At 41.1% G+C, this 14,734-nt stretch overlaps 1 protein-coding gene across 1 annotated transcript in view; it reads right to left on the reverse strand.

Annotated features, from left to right (window-relative positions):
• Positions 1-11,161: 11,161 nt before the first annotated feature.
• Positions 11,162-14,734, reverse strand: part of SUSD6 (sushi domain containing 6) — a 30,721-nt gene continuing 27,148 nt past the window's right edge. Inside the window, exon 6 of the mRNA XM_053697985.1 lies at positions 11,162-12,197. Coding sequence (XP_053553960.1) covers positions 12,172-12,197 — 26 coding nt within the window. The 3' untranslated portion in view covers positions 11,162-12,171. The remainder of the gene's footprint in view (positions 12,198-14,734) is intronic.

Genomic DNA, 14,734 nt, shown 5'->3' on the forward strand with positions numbered 1-14,734 from the left:
AGCAGGCTTTTTGGCCTGCTTGCTTTTGTTATAGGACTGGTTAGGTTTCCAGGCCGTCTTGGACTGAGCAAAAGTTCCCTCTTGTTTTGTAGAAGAGGAAGTTGATGCTGCACTTGCCTTGAAGTTTCGAAAGGCACGAAAATTAGACTGTTTGGCCCTTGATTTGGACCTGTCCTGAGGAAGGGCATGACCTTTACCTCCAGTAATGTCAGCAATAATTTCCTTCAAACCAGGCCCGAATAGGGTCTGCCCCTTGAAGGGAATGTTAAGTCACGTCAGCTGACCAAGATTTAAGCCATAGTGCCCTACGCGCCTGGATGGCAAATCCAGAATTCTTAGCCGCTAGTTTAGTCAAATGAACAATGGCATCAGAAACAAAAGAATTAGCTAGCTTAAGTGCTCTACGCTTGTTAAGTATGTCATCCAATGGAGTGGTTGCCTGTAAAGCCTCTTCCAGAGACTCAAACCAGAACACTGCAGCAGCAGTGACAGGAGCAATGCATGAAAGGGGCTGCAGGATAAAACCTTGTTGAATAGACATTTTCTTAAGGTAACCCTCTAACTTTTTATCCATAGGATCTGAAAAGGCACAACTGTCCTCGACAGGGATAGTAGTACGCTTTGCTAAAGTAGAAACTGCTCCCTCCACCTTAGGGACCGTCTGCCATAAGTCCCGTGGAGGGGGGGAAAAACGGCACACCGGGTCTATCCCACTCTTTATTAATAATTTCTGTAAACCTTTTCGGCATTGGAAAAACCTCAGTACACACCGGCATTGCAAAGTATTTATCCAGTCTACACAATTTCTCTGGCACTGTAATTGTGTCACAGTCATTCAGAGCAGCTAAAACCTCCCTAAGCAATACACAGAGGTTCTCAAGCTTAAATTTAAAAGTAGAAATATCAGAATCAGGTTTCCCTGAGTCAGAGATATCACCCACAGACTGAAGCTCTCCTTCCTCAGCTTCTGCATATTGTGAGGCAGTATCAGACATGGCCCTTAAAGCGTCTGTATGCTCTGTATTACGCCTAACACCAGAGCTATCTCGCTTTCCTCTAAATTCAGGCAGCCTGGCTAATACCGCTGACGGTGTATTATCTTTGACTGCCGCCATGTCTTGTAAAGTAATCGCTATGGGCGTCCTTGATGTACTTGGCGCCATTTGAGCGTGAGTCCCTTGAGCGGGAGTCAAAGGGTCTGACACGTGGGGAGAGTTAGTCGGCATAACTTCCCCCTCGTCAGAATCCTCTGGTGATAAATTTTTTTAAAGACAAAAGCTGATCTTTATTGCTTAAAGTGAAATCAATACATTTAGTACACATTCTCATATGGGGTTCCACCATGGCTTTTAAACATAATGAACAAGGAGTTTCCTCTATGTCAGAAATGTTTGCACAGACTAGCAAGCTTGGAAAACACTTTAAATCAAGTTAACAAGCAAATATGAAAAACGGTACTGTGCCTTTAAGAGAAACAAATTGTCAAAATTTGAAAAACAGTGAAAAAAGGCAGTAAATCAAACAAAATGTTTACAGTGTATGTAATAGGTTAGCAGAGCATTGCACCCACTTGCAAATGGATGATTAACCCCTTAATGCAAAAAACGGATAAAAAAACGAAATAAACGTTTTTTAAACAGTCACAACTGCCACGGCTCTGCTGTGGCCCTACCTTCCTCAATAAACGACTTTTGAAGCCTTTAGAGCCCTTCAAAGATGTCCTATAGCATGCAGGGGACTGCTGAGGAAAGCTGAATGTCTCTGTCTGTAATTTTAACTGCGCAAAAAAAGCGCTAAAATAGGCCCCTCCCACTCATACTACAACAGTGGAAAGCCTCAGGAAACTGTTTCTAGGCAAAAATCAAGCCAGCCATGTGGAAAAAACTAGGCCCCAATAAAGTTTTATCACCAAAGCATATATAAAAACGATTAAACATGCCAGCAAACGTTTTATATTCCCATTTTTTAAGAGTATATATCTCTGGTAGTAAGCCTGATACAAGTCGCTATTAAATCACTGTGTTTAGGCTTAACTTACATTAATCCGGTACCAGCAGCATTTTCTAGTCCCTAGAAAAACTTAAAACTGCACATACCTCATAGCAGGATAACCTGCACGCCATTCTCCCTCTGAAGTTACCTCACTCCTCAGACATATGTGAGAACAGCAGTGGATCTTAGTTACAAGCTGATAAGATCATAGAAAACGCAGGCAGATTCTTCTTCTAAATACTGCCTGAGATAAAATAGTACAACAAGAAAAAAACTAACTATATTTTACCACTCTCCTCTTACTACCTCCATCTTTGTTGAGAGTTGCAAGAGAATGACTGGATATGGTAGTTAGGGGAGGAGCTATATAGCAGCTCTGCTGTGGGTGTCCTCTTGCAACTTCCTGTTGGGAAGGAGAATATCCCACAAGTAATGGATGGTCCGTGGAATGGATACACCTTACAAGAGAAAATAAGATGTCCCCACTCCTTTTGGGAAATAATAGACTGACTATTTCCCCCTGAGAAAAATAGTACTCACTGGCACCATTTTAAAATAAAAAAACTTCTTGATTGAAGATTCTAAACTAACACCTCACTTTACCTTTTCCTATTACTAACACAGGTAAAGAGAATGACTGGGGGGTGGAGGGAAGGGAGGAGCTATATATACACAGCTCTGCTGTGGTGCTCTTTGCCACTTCCTGCTAGCAGGAGGTTAAATCCCACAAGTAAGGATGAAATCTGTGGACTCATCATATCTTGTAGAAGAAAAATGTATAGGGTCTGCTGACAAACCATTCTCATCTGTCATACTTTGAATAAACAGTACAAAAAAATTCACTTTATAAGATTTTTTTTATTATTTAGAAATGCAGTTATATACATAAACAATTAAAATTAAATTACTTTGTACAAATATTAAAATACTATCTTCATCCCCACAGCAATGTCCAGCAGGGTGAAAAGTCAGAGCAGAGGGCTAAAGCTGTGATTTACTTGATATGGTACATTGTGCGCACACTATTGTATGAGCATAATGCAACTGTCAGTGTCACAGCTGAAGGAAGCACAGTGTGCTGGCACAGTCTAGTATATCCCAAGCAGACACACTGTGCAGAGCGGATAGTCTGCAACTCCCTCAGCAAGGGAACAGACTGATCCCGATTTGCACCAGAAAACACACAAAGGGAAAGCCCTGGTTACAGATAGAGCCAGAAGAGAATTATTTACATGTATGAGAGTAGACATATTATGCCTAGGTAAATTAGTTTGCTGGAGATGGGAGCCTTACTATAACTATAATAAACATCCATAATCCCTGCAGTACTGGAATCACTGCTCCATTTTAAGCAGAAAGAAAATAAACTGCAAACCTGCACTGACCAAAAAAAAAAAAAAAAAAAGAAAATCGGAAGGGAACCTATTAGCTCACTCCCCCACACACACACATATTAAAGGGACAGTATAGTAAACAGGCCTTTAATGTATTTGGCTTGCAAATTACAGGGCTGTGCAATATTGACCTCATCTGTTATTTTTCACCATGTGTCAGGCGTGTCTTTAGCCTGCATTGAGTAGTTAGTTGATGTCTCTTAAACACAAATGATAGGCAAATCAATATATCTCTAAACAGCACTAAATGTGCTTAAATGGACATTAAAGTATATTTTATTATTTGCATTTCAAAATAAATTACAGTTCCACTCTATGGAAAAAGTCAAATTTCTAACTTGAGCGGGACAAGGTGAAATTTCAAGATCTATATCTTACAGGTGTTTTTGTTCTGAGGACTAATTGTTTCTAGGCTTGAGGTGTCACAATAAAGAAGTCGTTCTGCTTCTAGCTAGTGAACACTCACTCCTTATGGAAAATGTTGAGTTTAACGTCTCTTTAATTAATATGGATTCGTCATCTCCTTTACAAAAGCCCATAAGACCAGTCAAGTAATAAAAGAAGTGTTGGCAGTAATTTTGCAATATATTAATAGTACTGATCCACAAATGAGAATGTAATGAAAACCAACACAAAACAAACTGATGTCATATACCTGTAGTTCAGATAATTATACTGTCCCTTATAGTAGGCACATGAATAAAGTGACATACATATACATGAAGATATATCCACACACACAGATAAATATGAAATTCACGCACACACAAACAGTAAAGGCAAAAATGCACACATTTAGAGCACACAAGCATCTGACCCCATGGGAGAGGCCACACACTGTTGCAACAAATATATTAAACACAATCATATGTATCACACGTACATAGATTAGGATAAAAAAAATCCAAAGGAGCTCTTTAATCTGGCCCCCTATTTATTCAAAACTGGGTTATCCAACCTGTGGCACCCCAAAGCTATTATCTCCCCCCTCCCCGCCAAACCTTATTCTATATATTTAAAATGTTCTCTGCAACCGTCTCATCCCTGTTATGTGTAGAACACACGTATGTTGATGGCTCTGTATTTAGGATTACGTTTCTGGCTTTCATCTATTTATATAAAAACAGAATTTATGTTTACCTGATAAATTACTTTCTCCAACGGTGTGTCCGGTCCACGGCGTCATCCTTACTTGTGGGATATTCTCCTCCCCAACAGGAAATGGCAAAGAGCCCAGCAAAGCTGGTCACATGATCCCTCCGAGGCTCCGCCTACCCCAGTCATTCGACCGACGTTAAGGAGGAATATTTGCATAGGAGAAACCATATGGTACCGTGGTGACTGTAGTTAAAGAAAATAAATTATCAGACCTGATTAAAAAAACCAGGGCGGGCCGTGGACCGGACACACCGTTGGAGAAAGTAATTTATCAGGTAAACATAAATTCTGTTTTCTCCAACATAGGTGTGTCCGGTCCACGGCGTCATCCTTACTTGTGGGAACCAATACCAAAGCTTTAGGACACGGATGAAGGGAGGGAGCAAATCAGGTCACCTAAATGGAAGGCACCACGGTTTGCAAAACCTTTCTCCCAAAAATAGCCTCAGAAGAAGCAAAAGTATCAAACTTGTAAAATTTGGTAAAAGTGTGCAGTGAAGACCAAGTCGCTGCCCTACATATCTGATCAACAGAAGCCTCGTTCTTGAAGGCCCATGTGGAAGCCACAGCCCTAGTGGAATGAGCTGTGATTCTTTCGGGAGGCTGCCGTCCGGCAGTCTCGTAAGCCAATCTGATGATGCTTTTAATCCAAAAGGAGAGAGAGGTAGAAGTTGCTTTTTGACCTCTCCTTTTACCGGAATAAACAACAAACAAGGAAGATGTTTGTCTAAAATCCTTTGTAGCATCTAAATAGAATTTTAGAGCGCGAACAACATCCAAATTGTGCAACAAACGTTCCTTCTTTGAAACTGGTTTCGGACACAGAGAAGGTACGATAATCTCCTGGTTAATGTTTTTGTTAGAAACAACTTTAGGAAGAAACCCAGGTTTAGTACGTAAAACCACCTTATCTGCATGGAACACCAGATAAGGAGGAGAACACTGCAGAGCAGATAATTCTGAAACTCTTCTAGCAGAAGAAATTGCAACTAAAAACAAAACTTTCCAAGATAATAACTTAATATCAACGGAATGTAAGGGTTCAAACGGAACCCCCTGAAGAACTGAAAGAACTAAATTGAGACTCCAAGGAGGAGTCAAAGGTTTGTAAACAGGCTTAATTCTAACCAGAGCCTGAACAAAGGCTTGAACATCTGGCACAGCTGCCAGCTTTTTGTGAAGTAACACAGACAAGGCAGAAATCTGTCCCTTCAGGGAACTTGTAGATAATCCTTTTTCCAATCCTTCTTGAAGGAAGGATAGAATCTTAGGAATCTTAACCTTGTCCCAAGGGAATCCTTTAGATTCACACCAACAGATATATTTTTTCCAAATTTTGTGGTAAATCTTTCTAGTTACAGGCTTTCTGGCCTGAACAAGAGTATCGATAACAGAATCTGAGAACCCTCGCTTCGATAAGATCAAGCGTTCAATCTCCAAGCAGTCAGCTGGAGTGAAACCAGGTTCGGATGTTCGAACGGACCCTGAACAAGAAGGTCTCGTCTCAAAGGTAGCTTCCAAGGTGGAGCCGATGACATATTCACCAGATCTGCATACCAAGTCCTGCGTGGCCACGCAGGAGCTATCAAGATCACCGACGCCCTCTCCTGATTGATCCTGGCTACCAGCCTGGGGATGAGAGGGAACGGCGGGAACACATAAGCTAGTTTGAAGGTCCAAGGTGCTACTAGTGCATCCACTAGAGCCGCCTTGGGATCCCTGGATCTGGACCCGTAGCAAGGAACTTTGAAGTTCTGACGAGAGGCCATCAGATCCATGTCTGGAATGCCCCACAGCTGAGTGACTTGGGCAAAGATTTCCGGATGGAGTTCCCACTCCCCCGGATGCAATGTCTGACGACTCAGAAAATCCGCTTCCCAATTTTCCACTCCTGGGATGTGGATAGCGGACAGGTGGCAGGAGTGAGACTCCGCCCATAGAATGATTTTGGTCACTTCTTCCATCGCTAGGGAACTCCTTGTTCCCCCCTGATGGTTGATGTACGCAACAGTTGTCATGTTGTCTGATTGAAACCGTATGAACTTGGCCCTCGCTAGCTGAGGCCAAGCCTTGAGAGCATTGAATATCGCTCTCAGTTCCAGAATATTTATCGGTAGAAGAGATTCTTCCCGAGACCAAAGACCCTGAGCTTTCAGGGATCCCCAGACCGCGCCCCAGCCCATCAGACTGGCGTCGGTCGTGACAATGACCCACTCTGGTCTGCGGAATGTCATCCCTTGTGACAGGTTGTCCAGGGACAGCCACCAACGGAGTGAGTCTCTGGTCCTCTGATTTACTTGTATCTTCGGAGACAAGTCTGTATAATCCCCATTCCACTGACTGAGCATGCACAGTTGTAATGGTCTTAGATGAATGCGCGCAAAAGGAACTATGTCCATTGCCGCTACCATCAACCCGATCACTTCCATGCACTGAGCTATGGAAGGAAGAGGAACGGAATGAAGTATCCGACAAGAGTCTAGAAGCTTTGTTTTTCTGGCCTCTGTCAGAAATATCCTCATTTCTAAGGAGTCTATTATTGTTCCCAAGAAGGGAACCCTTGTTGACGGAGATAGAGAACTCTTTTCCACGTTCACTTTCCATCCGTGAGATCTGAGAAAGGCCAGGACGATGTCCGTGTGAGCCTTTGCTTGAGGAAGGGACGACGCTTGAATCAGAATGTCGTCCAAGTAAGGTACTACCGCAATGCCCCTTGGTCTTAGCACAGCTAGAAGGGACCCTAGTACCTTTGTGAAAATCCTTGGAGCAGTGGCTAATCCGAAAGGAAGCGCCACGAACTGGTAATGCTTGTCCAGGAATGCGAACCTTAGGAACCGATGATGTTCCTTGTGGATAGGAATATGTAGATACGCATCCTTTAAATCCACCGTGGTCATGAATTGACCTTCCTGGATGGAAGGAAGAATAGTTCGAATGGTTTCCATCTTGAACGATGGAACCTTGAGAAACTTGTTTAAGATCTTGAGATCTAAGATTGGTCTGAACGTTCCCTCTTTTTTGGGAACTATGAACAGATTGGAGTAGAACCCCATCCCTTGTTCTCTTAATGGAACAGGATGAATCACTCCCATTTTTAACAGGTCTTCTACACAATGTAAGAATGCCTGTCTTTTTATGTGGTCTGAAGACAACTGAGACCTGTGGAACCTCCCCCTTGGGGGAAGCCCCTTGAATTCCAGAAGATAACCTTGGGAGACTATTTCTAGCGCCCAAGGATCCAGAACATCTCTTGCCCAAGCCCGAGCGAAGAGAGAGAGTCTGCCCCCCACCAGATCCGGTCCCGGATCGGGGGCCAACATTTCATGCAGTCTTGGTAGCAGTGGCAGGTTTCTTGGCCTGCTTTCCCTTGTTCCAGCCTTGCATTGGTCTCCAAGCTGGCTTGGCTTGAGAAGTATTACCCTCTTGCTTAGAGGACGTAGCACCTCGGGCTGGTCCGTTTCTACGAAAGGGACGAAAATTAGGTTTATTTTTTGCCTTGAAAGGCCGATCCTGAGGAAGGGCGTGGCCCTTACCCCCAGTGATATCAGAGATAATCTCTTTCAAGTCAGGGCCAAACAGCGTTTTCCCCTTGAAAGGAATGTTAAGTAACTTGTTCTTGGAAGACGCATCAGCCGACCAAGATTTCAACCAAAGCGCTCTGCGCGCCACAATAGCAAACCCAGAATTCTTAGCCGCTAACCTAGCCAATTGCAAAGTGGCGTCTAGGGTGAAAGAATTAGCCAATTTGAGAGCATTGATTCTGTCCATAATCTCCTCATAAGGAGGAGAATCACTATCGACCGCCTTTATCAGCTCATCGAACCAGAAACATGCGGCTGTAGCGACAGGGACAATGCATGCAATTGGTTGTAGAAGGTAACCCTGCTGAACAAACATCTTTTTAAGCAAACCTAATTTTTTATCCATAGGATCTTTGAAAGCACAACTATCCTCTATGGGTATAGTGGTGCGTTTGTTTAAAGTGGAAACCGCTCCCTCGACCTTGGGGACTGTCTGCCATAAGTCCTTTCTGGGGTCGACCAAAGGAAACAATTTTTTAAATATGGGGGGAGGGACGAAAGGAATACCGGGCCTTTCCCATTCTTTATTAACAATGTCCGCCACCCGCTTGGGTATAGGAAAAGCTTCTGGGAGCCCCGGCACCTCTAGGAATTTGTCCATTTTACATAGTTTCTCTGGGATGACCAACTTGTCACAATCATCCAGAGTGGATAATACCTCCTTAAGCAGAATGCGGAGATGTTCCAACTTAAATTTAAATGCAATCACATCAGGTTCAGCCTGTTGAGAAATGTTCCCTGAATCAGTAATTTCTCCCTCAGACAAAACCTCCCTGGCCCCATCAGACTGGGTTAGGGGCCCTTCAGAGATATTAGTATCAGCGTTGCCATGCTCTTCAGTATCTAAAACAGAGCAGCCGCGCTTACGCTGACAAGTGTTCATTTGGGCTAAAATGTTTTTGACAGAATTATCCATTACAGCCGTTAATTGTTGCATAGTAAGGAGTATTGGCGCGCTAGATGTACTAGGGGCCTCCTGAGTGGGCAAGACTCGTGTAGACGAAGGAGGGAATGATGCAGTACCATGCTTACTCCCCTCACTTGAGGAATCATCTTGGGCATCATTGTCATTATCACATAAATCACATTTATTTAAATGAATAGGAATTCTGGCTTCCCCACATTCAGAACACAGTCTATCTGGTAGTTCAGACATGTTAAACAGGCATAAACTTGATAACAAAGTACAAAAACGTTTTAAAATAAAACCGTTACTGTCACTTTAAATTTTAAACTGAACACACTTTATTACTGCAATTGCGAAAAAACATGAAGGAATTGTGCAAAATTCACCAAATTTTCACCACAGTGTCTTAAAGCCTTAAAAGTATTGCACACCAAATTTGGAAGCTTTAACCCTTAAAATAACGGAACCGGAGCCGTTTTAAACTTTAACCCCTTTACAGTCCCTGGTATCTGCTTTGCTGAGACCCAACCAAGCCCAAAGGGGAATACGATACCAAATGACGCCTTCAGAAAGTCTTTTCTAAGTATCAGAGCTCCTCACACATGCGACTGCATGCCATGCCTCTCAAAAACAAGTGCGCCACACCGGCGCGAAAATGAGGCTCTGCTTATGCTTTGGGAAAGCCCCTAAGGAATAAGGTGTCTAATACAGTGCCTGCCGATATTCTTATATCAAAATACCCAGATAAAATGATTCCTCAAGGCTAAATATGTGTTAATAATGAATCGATTTAGCCCAGAAAAGTCTACAGTCTTAATAAGCCCTTGTGAAGCCCTTATTTACGATCGTAATAAACATGGCTTACCGGATCCCATAGGGAAAATGACAGCTTCCAGCATTACATCGTCTTGTTAGAATGTGTCATACCTCAAGCAGCAAGAGACTGCATACTGTTCCCCCAACTGAAGTTAATTGCTCTCAACAGTCCTGTGTGGAACAGCCATGGATTTTAGTTACGGTTGCTAAAATCATTTTCCTCATACAAACAGAAATCTTCATCTCTTTTCTGTTTCTGAGTAAATAGTACATACCAGCACTATTTCAAAATAACAAACTCTTGATTGAATAATAAAAACTACAGTTAAACACTAAAAAACTCTAAGCCATCTCCGTGGAGATGTTGCCTGTACAACGGCAAAGAGAATGACTGGGGTAGGCGGAGCCTAGGAGGGATCATGTGACCAGCTTTGCTGGGCTCTTTGCCATTTCCTGTTGGGGAGGAGAATATCCCACAAGTAAGGATGACGCCGTGGACCGGACACACCTATGTTGGAGAAAGTATATGCTTTAGTTCACAAGCCATTCTTTGAAGTCTGGATGCCTATTATACATTAACATGTGGGTAAAAAAAGTCTGGATGCCTATTATACATTAACATGTGGGTAATGTGGTGCTTGTTGATATTTGGTAGAAACCAGAAGATTATAAAATGGAAGCATTATATTAAGGCTCGACACTGGTTGTACAGGGAGGGAAAAGTTGGTATTCTGCATTTAAAATACCTTAAAAGGACATTAGATCTTATGTTTTTTTTTTGTTTTTCTTTAAATTTGATATACTTTCCCTTAAAATAACATTTCTGTTGTCATGCTTATGGAGGAGTGTTTTACCAACAAGCAAATCAGCAGTTAATACCTAGGTATGAATAACAAAAAGCAGAGGTCTTGCTGCTTTTTTTTTTTATACACCAAAAAATGTTTTTTAGTTTAATATATGTTTGTTTTAATGCTACAATAGCGTGGAAACTTAGATTCTGAAATAGAAAGAAGTTTTATAATTGGTTTATAGACATCTTAATAATATGTCTATTATATGTCAGTGAGATGTATGTATGTATGTATGTATGTATGTATGTATGTATGTATGTATGTATGTATGTATGTATGTATGTTACACACTATATTTTGGTGCATGGGGTTGCCATATTTATTTCAAATTTCGGGAATGTAGTAGCTAACCAGAAAAGTGAGGAGCCAGCTACACATTTTTTTCAGGAGCAAGTCAACAGTGTGTATAGATGTAAGATAATAAACATGTTTAACCCCTGTATCATACACACACACACACCCTTCAGATTTATAAAATATTGTTAGGAGCCAGAAAATTAATTGATCCTTAACAATGATATGGAAGAAAAGCTCCCTATATTACATTGATTCCTGATACTCATCCAGTATAACAAAAAACGGTACATTGGCTCATTGAGCCCATGATGATCTGTATTGGTGCAAATGACAGACATGAAATTGTATTAATAAACACTGGAATCACGGACTCCAAGAGGCTGTAATTAAATAAAATATTAAAAAAACCTTGAGTATATATTAATCTGGTATGGTCACATCTCAACTTTTTGGCAATTAAAGCCGACCATATTAGGGAATCTGTCTGTGTTTTGGAGTGTACAATCTAAACTATATATAATGCCAGTGGTTGCTTTGGAATCGGTGACTTTCTGTGGAGTTTCTCAGCGTGCAAATTTATAAATACATAATTTATACATATATAAAATCTTGAGCTTGTGGCAATGATTTAACTTGAAACAGACCAGATTTCTACCACTGGCAGAAGGAAGTGCTGCCATTCTAATCAGAGTGCCCTCAATGTGAATGTGTCCACTGTAGTGAGAGAACCTTTACCCAGGGATCTCACAAAAGCAACACCAATAGGGTAGGAGATAATTACTTGAGGGCATTTACTAATGAAGAAGAGGCTTCATACTGACCAAAGGGCCATGCCAAAGCAGAACACAAACTTTACTGGGGAGTCTAGAGGTTTCGTGGGAATAGTTCCCCGTGCTAAATATTCCTTCACTAGGCTGCCAAAAGCAACAATAATTTCAGTAGGGATAACTGTGATGCAATATGAGAACCAGTTCCCTTACTGTGGTGTGTGATCCACCTATACATATCCTGCAGTAGCACACAGTAAATAGTTTTCCACTTCTGCATGCAGGTCTCTGCCTGTCTGCAGGGGGAGACAGAGAGGCACGTGTTGTCAGTCAAGGGCACCAGTGAAGAGTCGTGCAGAGCAGGGAGGTGGACACGTTCCTGGAGAATGGACTGAGGGTTGATAGACTTCAGGCTTCTTTCAGTAGGGGAATATCTGGAGAGAAAAAAAAAGCAGGTACAGACAAACTAAGGAAGGTGATAAAGAACAAATATAGCAGTCACATGAAGACAAAGGGATACTAAACCCATTTTTTTTCTTTTATGATTCAGATAGAGCATGCAATTTTAAGTAACTTTATAAATTGCTCCTATTATCAATTTTCTTTGTTCTCTTGCTATCTTTTTTTGAAAGGCAGGAATGTAAAAGCTAGGAGCTGGCTCATTTTAGGTTCAACACCCTGGATAGCGCTTGCATATTGGTCGCTACATTTAGACACCAATCAGCAAGCGCTACCCAAGTGCTGAAACAAAAATGGGCCGGCTCCTAAGCTTTGCATTCCTGCTTTTCAAATAAAAGATAGCAAAAGAACTAAGAAAAATTGATAATAGGAGTAAATTAGAAAGTTGCTTAAAATTGCATGCTCTATCTGAATCATAAAAGAAAAAAAAATGTGGGTTTAGTATCCATTTAATACTAAACGTATCTTGAAAAAGCATTCACTAGTACTGGGCATGGGAAATTAAACCAGCAAATTAGTATGTTTACAGCTTTAGTAAAAGCAAAGAGATTTTTAAGGTGCAAAACTGTGGGATGGAATTGTTTTTAAATCAATGTAGTGTGACAAAAAAAAAAAAAAAGAATTGCACAGACACTAGAATCACAGCCGATTCAGGAAACACAAAGGACTGTGCGCACACACACAAAAAAAAAAAAAAAAAAAGGAGTGAACCTAGGTAATGCAGGGAGATAGACATAAGAACTGCTTAGAGGAAATTCATGTGAATGGGTTAAAAACAAAGCAAATCACGGCCACAGAACAAAGCAGTGATTGGAACATTCGTATTTAATTCTGATACAGCTTGGCTCGCAGTCCAGATCCATATTAGGAGAGGCACAGAAATTTGAATGTGTTTAACCCATTTGCAAACAGTAAAACACATAGTAAGAAAAGAGTTTTGGAATTTTCTAATAAAATAGAGCATTTTAATTTTACATTGGAATTTCTTTTTAACCCCTTAAGGACAAGGCCATTTTTCAGTTTTCTTCCCTTAAGGACCAGGGCTATTTTTACATTTCTGTAGTGTTTGTGTTTAGCTGTAATTTTCCTCTTACTCATTTACTGTACCCACACACATTATATACCGTTTTTCTCGCCATTAACCCTTTCGTGACAGGGTTAAAGTGCCTACATCGGAACAACTGTTCCGATGTAGACAAATTGAAACTACGCGATCGTGCATACGATCGCGAGATTTCAATTATTGGATCGCATCTGGGGGGCGTCCCTACAATCCTAGGAACGCCCTCCAGACCGCGATTAAATCCCTGAAGCACAGAAGGCTTCAGGACAGCCGTTAGTTATGACGTTCCATTCCGTCATAACGGCTTTAAAGCCCAGTCTAATTATGACGGAATGGAACGGCATAACGGCTTTAAAAGGTTAAATGGAATTTCTAAAGATACCATTATTTTCATCATATCTTATAATTTACTATAAATTTCTTTTAGAAAATATGATGAATTTTTTTTAAAAACAACACACGAAAATCTGTTATACATCTACAGCTACCAAAAAATACTCATGCTAAATAGTGTTTAAATTTTGTCCTAAGTTTAGAAATACCCAATGTTTACATGTTCTTTGCTTTTTTATAGGGCAATAAGAACAAGTAGCACTTTGCTATTTCCAAACCATTTTTTTTCTTCAAAATTAGCGATAGTTACATTGGAACACAGATATCTGTCAGGAATCCGTGAATAACCCTTCATATGTATAGTTTTTTTTTTTAGTAGACAACCCAAAGTATTGATCTAGGCCCATTTTGGTATATTTCATGCCACCATTTCACTGCCAAATGCGATCAAAAAAAAAAAATTGTTCACTTTTTCACAATTTTAGGTTTCTCACTGAAATTATTTACAAACAGTTGGGCTGCTAAATGCCGCTGCGCACAACACTTGTATTATGCACAGCAGTGAAGTGGTTAATTAGGTGACTTGTGAGCTTGTACGGTTAATTTTAGCTTTAGTGTAGAGATCAGCCTCCCATCTGACACATCCCACCCCCTGTTCCCTCCCTGACCCCCCTCAAACAGCTCTTTTCCCTCCCCCACCTCATAATTGTCACCTTCATTTTAAGTACTGGCAGAACGTCTGGCAGTACTAAAATAAAAGGCAATTTTTTTAATATTTATTTTGCAGTGATGGATCCCCCTCAGAGCCTAACCCCCCCCCCCTCTACCTATTTTCCACCATCTTGGGTACTGGCACTACCCATTTTGCCATAATACATGTGTTGTTTTCACCCCCCCCCCAAAATCATTTTCTGTAGTGTAGCTGCCCCCCCTCCTTTACAAACATTATATTTCCCTCCCTCCATTATATTAAAGGGACAGTAAACACCAACATTTTTGTTGTTTAAAAAGGTAGATAATCCCTTTATTACCCATATTTCAGTTCTTTTGACAGACACGCATTTTTAGCCAATCAGTGATTGCTCTTAGGAGCTTCACGTGCCGGAGATCAATGTT

This window comes from Bombina bombina, chromosome 1 (genome assembly GCF_027579735.1).
Source record: "Bombina bombina isolate aBomBom1 chromosome 1, aBomBom1.pri, whole genome shotgun sequence".
NCBI lineage: Eukaryota > Metazoa > Chordata > Amphibia > Anura > Bombinatoridae > Bombina > Bombina bombina.